General features: G+C 31.7%; 1 protein-coding gene across 2 annotated transcripts; it reads right to left on the bottom strand.

Annotated features, from left to right (window-relative positions):
* Positions 1-8851: 8851 nt before the first annotated feature.
* LOC141663538 (type I inositol polyphosphate 5-phosphatase 4-like) lies at positions 8852-11662 on the bottom strand. 2 transcript variants are annotated; one of them, XM_074469300.1, is made up of 6 exons: positions 11068-11662; positions 10848-10956; positions 10656-10766; positions 9967-10563; positions 9515-9778; positions 8852-9367 (listed from the first exon to the last, which is right to left on the bottom strand). In XM_074469300.1, the coding sequence occupies exons 1-6, from the start codon at positions 11165-11167 to the stop codon at positions 9211-9213; spliced, it is 1338 nt and encodes a 445-aa protein (XP_074325401.1). In that variant the 5' UTR covers positions 11168-11662; the 3' UTR covers positions 8852-9210. The 2 variants fall into 2 exon arrangements, with proteins under 2 accessions (XP_074325401.1, XP_074325402.1); XM_074469301.1 differs by having other exon boundaries at positions 8852-9364; positions 11068-11655.
* Positions 11663-12355: the final 693 nt, after the last annotated feature.

Here is a 12355-nt window from a genome sequence, read left to right as displayed (position 1 = left end):
CTGCTCGAGTTCCATGGGAGGAAACCTTTAGAGGGGCTGAGTGGATGCATAAATGGAATGATACTGATTTTATTCCCAGCCCACATGTTCTGACATAACATGTTTCAAAATCTGATGAGTTGCTGACAAGTTCTGACTTCAGGCATCAACTAAAGGTCACTGCTCTCAGTACAAGAACTCTACAAGGTTAACACTCCACGACTCATGCAAAGGTTGATAAACTTCAGGAAAAAGCTAATAAGCTAGCCATAATGCAAGATCTAGGCAGGAAGAGGTTTTTCAGACCAATTCAAGAAAAAGTGGATGCTATTGAGCTTGTTCAAGACAAGCAGCAGGCCCAACTAGATGAGGTATTACAAAATTCAGCTGCTCAACAGACTCATTAAATGAGATCCAATCTTCAGTGGAACTCCTTCTTTCTCTACTCCTAACAGATGATGCCAAAAAGGGGGAGAAGGTAGTTAAGTCCAAATTCTCAGCAAGCCAAACACTGAAGAAAAAGGATGATCATGGAGATGACCAAGAAAACTCTGAAAAGAGTAGAGGTCAAAGTCAAGGGAAGCAGCTGAGCAGAATTCCCACTCAACGGACAAGTTCTCATCAGAGAATTTCTGGTAGAAAGAACTCTGATAGATCTGCTATGCAAGGGAGGAATAAGGAAGGAAAGAAGCCAACATATCAGGATGTTCCTTTGTTGATCACAAATGCTGATACTTCAAATACTGATGATCAAGTTCTAACAACTACTTCTGATGTGATAGTCCAAGCTGGAAGCCAAGAGTCACAGAAGTTTTTGCAGACTTTGAAATTCAAAGGAAAGAAAGCAAAATTCTTCTACAAAGATCCCAAAATTCAATCTGTTGATGAAGAATTGGCCAAGAGACTATTCCTTAAGGATAATCCAGGAGTGGATTTAGAGGAATTAAGAGAAGAAGAAGCTAAATTTGATGCTGAGAAGAGCAAACCCAAGTCAAAAACTTCTGATGCTAAAAAGCCACCAAGGCCAAAAGAAAAGGGGATTGTGATAGGAGAAAGATCTGCCACAGAGATTCCTAGATCAAGGACTAGATCTCAAACTACTACTAATTCCAAAGACAAGGGAAAATGAAAAGTTGGGGAGACAGTCAAGAAACAGAAGATGAAGATTCCTCAAATTCTGATGGATCCTGTGTGCAAGATGGTTCAAGTCTTTGATGATGCTGCTGCTGAAGATGAAATAGTTGAAACTCTAAAGAGAAAGAGGATGACGGAAGAATCTAAGACAACCTCTGACATAGCTCAAGTTGTTCAGAGTGAAGAAGTTCAGAACTTAATAAATCCTGAAGATATTTCAGAAAAGCAAGTTATAGATGAAACTGCAAATCCTGACCAATTCATCAAGACATCAACCTCTGACACTGCTCAAGTTGACATAGACAGCTTAACATTAGAAGACAAGAAGAAGCTGTTATGAAACAAGTATATTCCAGTTCAGCCTAAGACAAATCAGATGTTGAATCAACTTGCAGCATTTGAGGTAAAATTCAAGCAAGCTAGAGACACTTCTGGATTAGGTTCTGACAGAGAGAAATTCCAGACTGGGATAAAAGTTGATATTAGAGATCCATTCACATTGACTGACAAGCCATTTGAAGAGATCACACAGAAGCACCTTGACAAAGTGTTTTCTGCTCAAGTAGTGATGGATACTCATGATGATTATGAAGAAAAAGAGAAATTGATCTTATTTCTGATTGATGACAGAACTTATAGATTATCTGAATCTGATGTGCTGAAGAAATCTGTCAAAGAGTTCCAATATATTCATTATCTACTGGAGGTAAATTCTGATGTTACCAGGAAATGGTCAGAATATATTATGAAGACAACAAGAGATTTACTCAGAATTTTTGGATCAAGACTGACAGATTATACTCCAATGATGACTGAGGATGATGGAAGAGAAATTCCTATGAGGAAGAATTCTGCTAAGGTAGAAGTAATTCTGAAAGGAAGATGCTTATGCTATAATGAATATTCTACACATCCAAGGGTAATCAGACCGTGAGATGGACTTGAAAGAAATCCAATTTCTGCACTCAGAGCTGCCATATATCAGATTGGTGATACTGAAGATGAAGAACTGCAGCAAGTCAAAGCTTAGTTACTTGAAGTTAAAAGAAATGCAGAGACCAAGCTGGTATCAGACTTTGTAAGGAATCATTATGGATTCAGGTTGATTCAGTGAATTTGGTAAAAGCTGCATGGACTGTAAGTTGTATTCATTTGTACATATAAACTCTCATTGTATTTGTACTTAAATGTTTTTGACATCATCAAATCTATAAACTTGTATATTTTTATAATTTACAAGTTGTGGGAGATTGTTAGATATATTTGTGATGTCATGTCTAATCTGATTTGTTTAGTTTCAGAACTTACTACCAAAACTTAACTGGAAATCAGAACTTACTGAAGACAGGAAGTTATCAAAAATTAAGTCATCAGAACATACATCAGAACTTAAGTGTGGATACACTTCAAGGATGAAAAGCGGTTGATTTACAGGAGAGGATCTAGATTAAACAAAAGAAGATATGCTTGGAGAGTTGTACAGCTAAAGGACTACAATTGATAATCTCTAATTGATGTATTTTAGGAAATAGAACATATCATATCAATTAGGAGATATCTTGTAAATGTGTAGTATATAAACACAGATTAAGGTTTACACTATATGTGTTATCATTCACGATTATATTATTCATTATAACCCTAGCAGCTCTTAATGATATCATAAATCACTGAGAGAGTAGATTAAACCTACTGTAACAAAGTTTGATATATTGAATAAACTTGTTTTCTGTTACATACATGTGTTTATAATCTAATTGATTGTAGATACTATATTCAACCCCCTTCTATAGTATCATTGAGGCCTAACATAAAACAAAACCAAGGTGACCAAATTATTTAACAAAACAGAAAGACCATCTCATAAGCTGTCGAAGTGAAGGTGAAATGGAAAAAAAAACTGGCAGCTAAATTGACCAGAAAATAAATCTAAATTAAAAATTCTATTTACTAAAATTTAAAAGATAAAATTTATTTAAGTCAAATTTATAAAATAAATTTATTTAAATTAAGTTCATAAAATAAACTTATTCAAGTTTAAATAATAAACTCATTTAAATTAAATTTATAAAATAAATTTGCTAAATAAAATTTATAAAATAAATTTGTGTAAATTTAAATTAATAAAATAAATTTATTTAAGGATCCTGATTTGTGTATCAATAAGTCAGTTTTGATACCAATTGTTAGGTCCCGAATTATCGTAGAAGGGGGGGTGAATACGATAATCACTAAATTAAAAATTCTTTCGAATCTTTAGCGGATATAGATTTAGTGCTCGGTTAGTGGTTCCGTGTTCTTGAAGTGAATAGTGTTTGGAACAATAAAACGAGGAACACGAGATATTCGGGGAAGTATATATTCATATATAAATCCTCGTGGGGTATTGTTACACTCCGGTAAATAAATAAACTGGCTACAATCTAAGAACAACAAAGTTCCTATCTTCTACAAAGATCAACAAATTAAATCATATACAATGTTCTAGCTCTTGTTTGTCTAAAGATTTAATTACCGGGTAACGATTATAATGCCCCTATGAATATGCAAGAATTAAATCGGGCATTATAACGTTACTTTAGTGAGAAGTTAAAACGGATATACAAAAAGTTTTAGCTTCTCTGAAAATATTTGCTGATATTTTTCACCTCTCTTGAGAGAGAAGATGAACAGAAAATAAATCCAAATAGTTTGAATCTTATATGCTGCCGAGTGTAATCTTTATATTCAATTCAAATGTGTGGGTAAATATTGACCACACAAATTAATTGAATGAATCAATAAAATAGTGGCTGAGGTTGAGGAGAGCTTTGTGGCGACCAGCTTTAGCTTCTCTATGGCAACCAGGATAATTTATTTGCCTTAGTTTATTTTTGTAGCTTCTCTGTGGAGACACCAGGAGGTACAGGAGGGGAGCCTGTGGCGACTACTAGTATACTAGTGCAACAACATTTGATTTCTATTAATCTAACTCCCATGTGGCAACCACAGGGGGAAAGACCTTAGTTTACATTTAAACAAACCACTGGCGTCCAGAGTACAAGTACTATACTTGTACTTAAACAAAATTGCCACCCCCTGGTTTCCTTTTATTTCTTTTTTTATTTTCTTTTTGCTTTTTCTTTTTTATTCTTTTTCCTTTTCTTTTTCTTTTTTTTTCTTTTTTTTTCTCTTTTTTTGTTTTTGTTTTTGTTTTTGTTTTTGTTTTCTTTCTTTTTTTTATTTTTCTTTTTGTTTCTTTTCTTTTTAAGTTTAAATTGTACCTAAATTAATTTATAAAATTAACTTAAATATAATTTATATAAATAAACTAAATTAGATTTATAAAATAAATTTATTTAAAGTTTATAAGATAAATCATTTTAAGTTTATTAAATAAATTATATTAAAGTCCACTTAATAAATTTATTTAATATAACAATTAAACTTTGAACTTCGCCAGTCCCTTGAGCAGTTTAGTTGTATACCCTACGCACCTCTTCTCATTTTTTAATAGATAAACGTTCAATCTAAGTACGTTAATCAACTTAACAATCCTTCTGATAAATAATACCCAGATTACTTTCACGAGTTGTTGACGTCTAGTGCAACTGGTCTGGTTCACAGACGACTAACCCCGATTCAGGTCTTCGTATTATAGCCTTGATTAAATTGTTAAGCTTGCAACAACTTTATTACTTCGAATACTGATTGTCAATAAACAAATGTACTTTCACTGAAATCCTTTTTGATACTTTAGACAACGTCTTCATTGCTACTACAATCTTGAATACTTCATTCACTGTTCTTCACCGACGTTTGAACATATAAATGAACTCATATCAGTGAGTATAACTTCAAGACTGCAGCTGTCTTCTTTAACCTCTGTCTATACCCTGTCTTCAATTCTTCAGATTCCTATACTTCATACACTGTCTATTTTCAACCAATGTCAATACAGTGAAATCTTGTGGTAGCACTTATACACTAAATCTTCAACATTTCTGAAACCTCGAATGTCTTTAACCTTTATTCTTCATTGAGACATGAACATATTAATGAGTTTCTTTTAGTGACATGTAAACAGACTTCAAGCTTTCTTCTAATCTTTTGATTCTTTGTATTTGTCTTGTCTTCATTTCTTCTGATTTCTTGTGTAGACGTAGTATTATTAACCTGTCATATTCTAGTGTTGTTCTCGTGTTGAGTTATCACGTATATTGTCGTATATTGTTCATATAGTTACGCAGTCTCACTAACAGTATTGTTCTACCCTAAAATTAAACAAATTAATATAATTGGTTGGTCAATTAGTCTTATTTTTTAAAAAAATTAAAATATCACTAGATTATACACGTGTATATTTAAAATTATTATCAAATTATATTATTAAAATTTTCTAATGAATAAATTTCAGATCAAAAAATTTTCACTTAAAATTAAATTTAAAATTACATAATATTAAAAACAATCTGTGTATCGCACGGGTTTTAGGCTAGTATATATATATGTGTGTGTGTGTGTGTAAATATATGTTAAAAAATTAAAAACTACATATAAACATATATATTTATAGATAAAATAATAAAGTATTAATACATCAACAAATTAATAAATTATTAATTAATTAATTAATAATTTATTTAATAAATAATTTTCTTTGATCGAAAAGAGAATATTTATAACATAAATGTAATGTAATCGAAAAGTAACTTATTAATTAAATATTTATAAATAGAAAAAATAATATTTATTTTATTTATATTGTTTCAATATTTTTCTCTAACTTGACAAAACAATAATAATAATTTCTTTTATTTTTACATTATATATTATCAATAAAATTTGATTAGCTGCAATTTTTCCATCCCAAATCAAATGTCATAATTGATTATTATGTAATAAATTGATAAAAGTTTAATTGAGATATATATACTACGTAATTGTAAAAATATAAAAACAATGTCCTTAATTAGTATATTTAATATGCTTCTAAATGTATTTTTCTTAATTTTTAAAGTTATAAAATGTATTTCTAATTATATATCAAAATTGGGTCAAAATGATGTAAAAAAAATTATATAAAAATATAACTTTTAAGGTGTCATCATGACATTGTCAAAAATATATTTTCAAAAATATGTTGTATGGAATTGTTTCAAGAGCCGGGAGGCTAAAAAAGTGGCACCGGTGAACTTTCTTACCCCTTTAAGAAAATTAGATTGACTCTTAAATTGGTTGATATTTTTTTGTATAGTTGAAATGCAGGAAAATATATTTTTTATTAATTTTATAAGAATTTCCTCGCTCGATTTTGATAGTGCGGTGTTTATAGTTGGTCAGAAGGCAAGTAAGGAATTAAATGTTAAAGTTAAAAAAAAAAATTAAGAAAATTTATATTTTTTTTAAAATAATAATTAATATTTAACATTTAATAATTAATATTAATAATAATATATTAATATATTAACTATTTTACATATAGAAACAATCGTATATTCTTAAATCCCTAAATCTTCTACATAAATCCCTATTTGTATTACTCTCAAATCAACACTCAATTCGTTTGCCCAATCGATTCACAATCTTAAGGTTTGAACTAGTAAGTAGTAATTTTCTAATTATGATTGCATATTTCATATTTGTATTGTTTTGTCCTGACTTCACTCAGTTTATTTTAAATTTTAAGGTTTGAACTAGTAAGTAGTAATTTTCTAATTATGAAATCTTAAATTAATGATATGTAGTTTTATTTTTATAAATCTTATAAAATGTCATTTAAATAGAATTATTTATTATTATTAATTAAATAAATTGTCTCCGATTTGTACTTCGATTAATACCGATTATCCGATTAATCACTAAAAGTCCCTCCAATAAACAATTCTGATTCGCTTTTTAGAACACCGTAGATGATTAGTTTTAAAATATATTTTTTGTCGGAAGTGTTAATATATGTTTGAACGGGCTAGTCAACATACATGTATATTTTTGGAAATTATTTGAAAGAAGAACATGAAAGCAGATTAGATTTAACAATTGAAATTTAAGAAAGTATATTTACGGTAATTTAGAGTGATATCATATTCTATTCTGAAAATATGAAAAAGAGAAGAATACAAAGATATCCATTTTAACTATATTCTCTTGTCACAATCTTGCGATTAAAAAAATATAATTTTAAAAAGTGATAATCATGAAATTACAATAACATAATCAGGTAATCACTTTGTTCAATTTTAAATCTTATCATTTCTAAAGGAACATTTCAGTTCGAATATGTGTGGGCGTTTTTCTGTATCATTCCTTTAAAAATTAAATTTAGAAAAGCTCCCAGACTTGCAAGAGCTGATAAGTATCAGGAAGATTTTTAGACAACCTTCTTGTTTGAACGGGCTAGTCAACATACATGTATAATTATTACTAATTAATGTTTATTTGTGGCCATAGAGATGTTAAGAATACGGTCTCAGGTGAAATGGTGAGAGTAAGAGTAATTTAACAGTCTCTTAGCATATTTCTTATTTTTTTTATAAAAGATATAACTATTAGTATTTTAGGATAATACATTGATTAACTAATAATTAATAAAATTATAAATTTCCTAATATAATATTTTTCTTTTGTCTCACTATAATGGAAACTATATTTTTTACTTTCTATAAAGTAATAAACTAGTTAAAATAATTTCTTTTTTTGTTTTCAGTCTTATTATTTTAATACGTTTACTTGTTTAAGTGTATATGTTACATCGACTCCAACAATACTTGTTAATTATAAATATGATAACATTAAGTCCAAATTTTACTAACAAAAAGTTACTATAAAAAACATGCACATTAGGAGGAAAGTAAATATCTAATTGGTAAAAAGAAGATAAGTAATATTAACACTTAAATATAAAAGACAAAAGACGGTGCATTTACTTTGAGAAGCCGTTTAGGAAAATGTTGAATTACAATTTCATGTCAAAACTCTTAAATTTTGAAATGATTATGTCTGTTTAACCTATCCTCGCATAAATACGGTTTGCAGATTATTATATGAGCCCGTAGGATTTATCAGTACGCACCAAAAAATAGCGATTGCGGGTTATTTACGATTAAATAAATAAAAATTAAAAAAATGCTCTAACTTGATAACCAGACTTGCTCTAATATACTATTTCTCAATTCTCACATGTATAAATATGTATATTTACGTAATAAGCCAGCTAACTTAACTAATATGCTTGAAATGTGTTAATACAATGAATCCATATTAAAATCTTTTTTTTTTACAAATTTCTCGGAAAGAAAATTTTCATTCCGCAAAAAATTGTAGGGGGAAAAGAATTTAATTTGGATTCTTGAAATATAAATCCAAAATTTTAAAATAGTGTTATATATACTGACAAATAATCTTGTATAGTTAGTGTAGCAGATATTGAACTGGAGTTGGTCAACTCCAAAGACAGAGTACAGTCGAGAAGAACCAAGAAAGGCAAGGAAATTATATATGGCGCAAAAACGTAATGTACACAAATTGTTTGCTGCCATGTCTAAACTGAATAAATTTTGATCGCATTTTGGGTCATTCTGTATGTTCTGATTGTTTTGGTTGCTTCCTCCTGGCAGATAGATAATTTTAGGCCATAGTAATATGATGCGACAACTTTTTCTAAGAATATCAGACATTTGGCGCGTTTACATTTTACTCATTAAATCCCAAGTTTTATGTATAAATCTAATTTGTTATCTAATATATCAACAGCTAGGAATATTGTTATGAAAAATTAATGCAGTAGGAGGGAACAATGTGGATACATGAATAAATTCAAACGCCCTACATCTAGCTGAATAAATATTTAGTGTTGAGAGTTATCTGATGACTCGGGTGATCGAGTTTCACCAATGGTAATCCAACACTTCTGTGCATATTTACGGATCCTTCTGTCATAGATAACAACGTTGCGTTGCAACTGTCCCTCCAACGAAAACTGTATAAATGATCGCGAATACAAAAAATGTCCGCTGTTTTAGGTAATTGGCTGCATCATATGATCAGTAAAAAGTTACTCATATGTGTCTTATAGAAGCACATTGCCACCTTAGGTACTTGCAGTATGATTACGTTGCCTTATGGTGGAAATTTGCTTGGATCGGAAAACTTTAGAACTTCAATATGTGTAGAAAAAAGTGCAGAGACGGGTCTATGATCAGAGAACTTGCTCTCACTGCGAATATATGAAAGTTGCTTTACCCCTTTACCATACCAAAGGATCCTGTCACACCTGCTAGTTACAAATATACAACTTCAGTTGGAAAACTTACATATTTCTACTATATATAAAAAAAAAAAAAAAATTAGCTGAGCATTAGCAATTGAAGCCAAATATGCGCATTTTTGTGTGTGTGCTGTTCTTGTCTAATGATTTATTTACCATGCTGGAGTTCTTTGCTTTTCTCCCGCTCTACTTGGCAGCCCTCCTGAATACCGATTGCAATTTGAAGTAGAATACTTGTATGTCGGTGCAAATTCTATGTTTCCCTCTTTCCACCCTTCAAAGACCCCACCTTCTTCTAGCTCCTTCTTGAGCTGGTCGAACTCTTGTAGTGCTGTCCAGTTTTTCTCTTCTATGAGCTTCCGGGCTAACTCATCTTTCAAGTATAGCCTGTAGTTCAGATCTCCAAACCAGAATATCCGACTGTCAAGAGAGTACATTGCTTTAATCAGAGATAGATATTTGAAATCAAATCAACAAATATCACACCAGGCCCTTCAAATTTTGCTTAGAACTATAAACAAACGTATAACATTCTTATAGTTTCTAGTAAACTTAAATTTACAGATTATTCTCTGTTGATTGTGTAAGATCTAGTAGGCAACACTTACTCATGTCCTAAGATGGTAAGAGGATGATTCCTGTCACCATCACGAGGGACTCTAGAGAAAGCAGTTCGTCTAAAAATCTCTGAGACTTGGTAGTTCCTTTTTCCTTCATCGCCTTTTTTCTCTCCAGACGCTAAATGTGCAGCAATAAAGCATATATTTGTTCCTTCAATCGTCATGCTGACTGAGACAGATCCTTTGTTTCCCAGATAGCCCATGATACCACAAGCCACAGAACTAACTTTGACACTAGATATGCAGTACTTGTTTACCAGTGCACTCTTCATCCAGACACTCACAAAAACTCCAACCATCTTCTTGCTTGCAATGAGCTTGTACATACTGCTAGCATATTGATCCCTGTCTTGATTGTGTGGCTGGCCTATCACATGGCTTGGTTCCGCACTGGTTACAAACACTCTTTCTAGAAATTCATATTGATAGTTCTCACTAGTAGCTGGATTTAACATTGGTGTCAACCAAGGATTGCCATGTCTGTCATTGAGAGTTTGACTTATGAGCAGATTCCAGTTTGTAGCTTCAGTTGTGTCTTCTGACCCAATTACATTTTTCGTAATTAGGGGCACAATCTCTTGAAACCTGCAAAAAAGGAACATTGGTGTTAACTGAACTCTGTTTTCATATCACTATACTAGTTTGCACTTTCCAGAGTATGCAAGTAAATAACATACCCGAGAACATATATGTCAGCAGCCTCTTTGAGATTTAACCATTCATCCAAATCAACTGCTAAACTCCCAATTGGAGATCTTCCTGCAACATTCCAAGTGCCTACAAATACTCTAGATTATGAAACCTGCGATTAATGAGCATACTTCAATTTTCTTTGGTACTGAATTCTCACAAAATTGCAGGAAACGCACCTTAAAACATTGGTTGAAGTGCATGGATCTTCCTCACTTAATTTATAATGAAGATCATCTACGCTGTCATCTTCATCTTTATATTTGTCTTCTAACTTAACTGACTTACCTGCATGCAGAAGTTTGAAGTTTAAATTAACCGAGGAATACTAATGCTATATACATGACATTAAAGCGGATAATGCTTCCTGAAGTGTAACGAAAAATAAATTTCTCAAACCTGATGGTTCGTTCAAGTTATAGAGATCATTTCTTTTATACTTCCCTCCAAACCACCGGCTAAACCTACGAGTAGTTGGTTTCCTATCATCCTTATCCATAGCAAAGAGAGTGCAAGTAATGGAATAAACTTTACGAACCAGATACCTTCAATAGTTATTTCTGGCATTTCAGAGAAGATGCTTCTAATTTCAATATCATATGGGAAACCAAATAGACTTGACAAATGCTCCCAACTTCTGTGAAACAAATCTGTGCAATTCTTAATATGGTCATATTGCTCTCCAGCGCTTGGATGGTTACGTATCGGTGCGAGGCATTATTGTATTCATCGATGAATACTAAAATATCAAAAATCAAGACGACGAAAGAGAAATGACAGCTGCAAGAAACTTGCACAAGTTGCAGTTGAAGGCGATAATACCAGAGTAGGAAATGTACGTAGATTCTTTTAGAAGCCAAAAGTTGTTAACATGGGTATATATAGATAACAAGTGTCTGCCATAGAGCCCAAATTTTATTGTGTAATCTATGCAATATTCGGAGAGAGAGCAAAATGAACAAGTCGGCCAAGGACCTCACAAACTTATATGTTTGGTTGATACTGAATGCTGCTGCTTTTCGGTGCTCATCATGCCTTGTCCTGTGTAATTCTTTTGCCTACATTATGTTTATCTATTCGGTTTGTCATTTTCGCATCACTGTCCTAAAACAATACAGTTGAATAGTCAATATTTTTTTTTTATTTTGATAACTTCTGACCTCCGGCAAGAGTGTACAAGAATTCAACCACTGCACCGACACTTTATTACTTTAATGTAAAGTTACACATGTTTTGGGTCACGTTCAAACGAAACTATACTGTTGTTCTTTTCTCAATTTTTGTTTGAGGATAGTTCTCGCTTGAGTTTGTGTTCAACCCTTTAATGTATGTGGTATTGAGGTGGTCCAAAGAAGTTGGAGAATATTAAATAAGATTTGATGTGTAGAAGCGTCGGGACGGACGTACATATTAAATGATGTAACCCTCATGAGTAGAGACGTCCTAACTAAACCAGATACAGATGGAAAGGAATCAGAGGCAGCCAGGTAGATGCCGCTGCAGCACTCTTTGCAGTTATATTTCACCATCTCCTTTATTGACTTCCCTTTGGTATCTTCTATGTGAAATCATCATAAACTATACCACATTTTCATTTTCATTCCTTGTTCTTAATATATTGCAGTAGTTTTTGTGTAATATACTACGCCAGACGTACCAACAAACCAAAATCACATAAAGAGCAACT

This window comes from Apium graveolens, chromosome 6, assembly GCF_009905375.1.
Source record: "Apium graveolens cultivar Ventura chromosome 6, ASM990537v1, whole genome shotgun sequence".
Classification (NCBI taxonomy): domain Eukaryota; kingdom Viridiplantae; phylum Streptophyta; class Magnoliopsida; order Apiales; family Apiaceae; genus Apium; species Apium graveolens.
The sequence above is the reverse complement of the archived record's forward strand: the minus strand, read 5'-3'. Positions and strand labels throughout refer to the sequence as shown.

What these genes read in the sequence shown, in the direction of transcription:
- LOC141663538 (XM_074469300.1), bottom strand. Translation starts at nt 11,167, where the DNA reads ATGGATAAGGATGATAGGAAACCAACTACTCGTAGGTTTAGCCGGTGG. An exon ending in TAACTTGAACGAACCATCAG is followed by an intron (nt 10,957 to 11,067) that starts GTTTGAGAAATT and finishes TTCTGCATGCAG; the next exon opens with GTAAGTCAGTTAAGTTAGAA. An exon ending in GCTGACATATATGTTCTCGG is followed by an intron (nt 10,564 to 10,655) that starts GTATGTTATTTA and finishes CCTTTTTTGCAG; the next exon opens with GTTTCAAGAGATTGTGCCCC.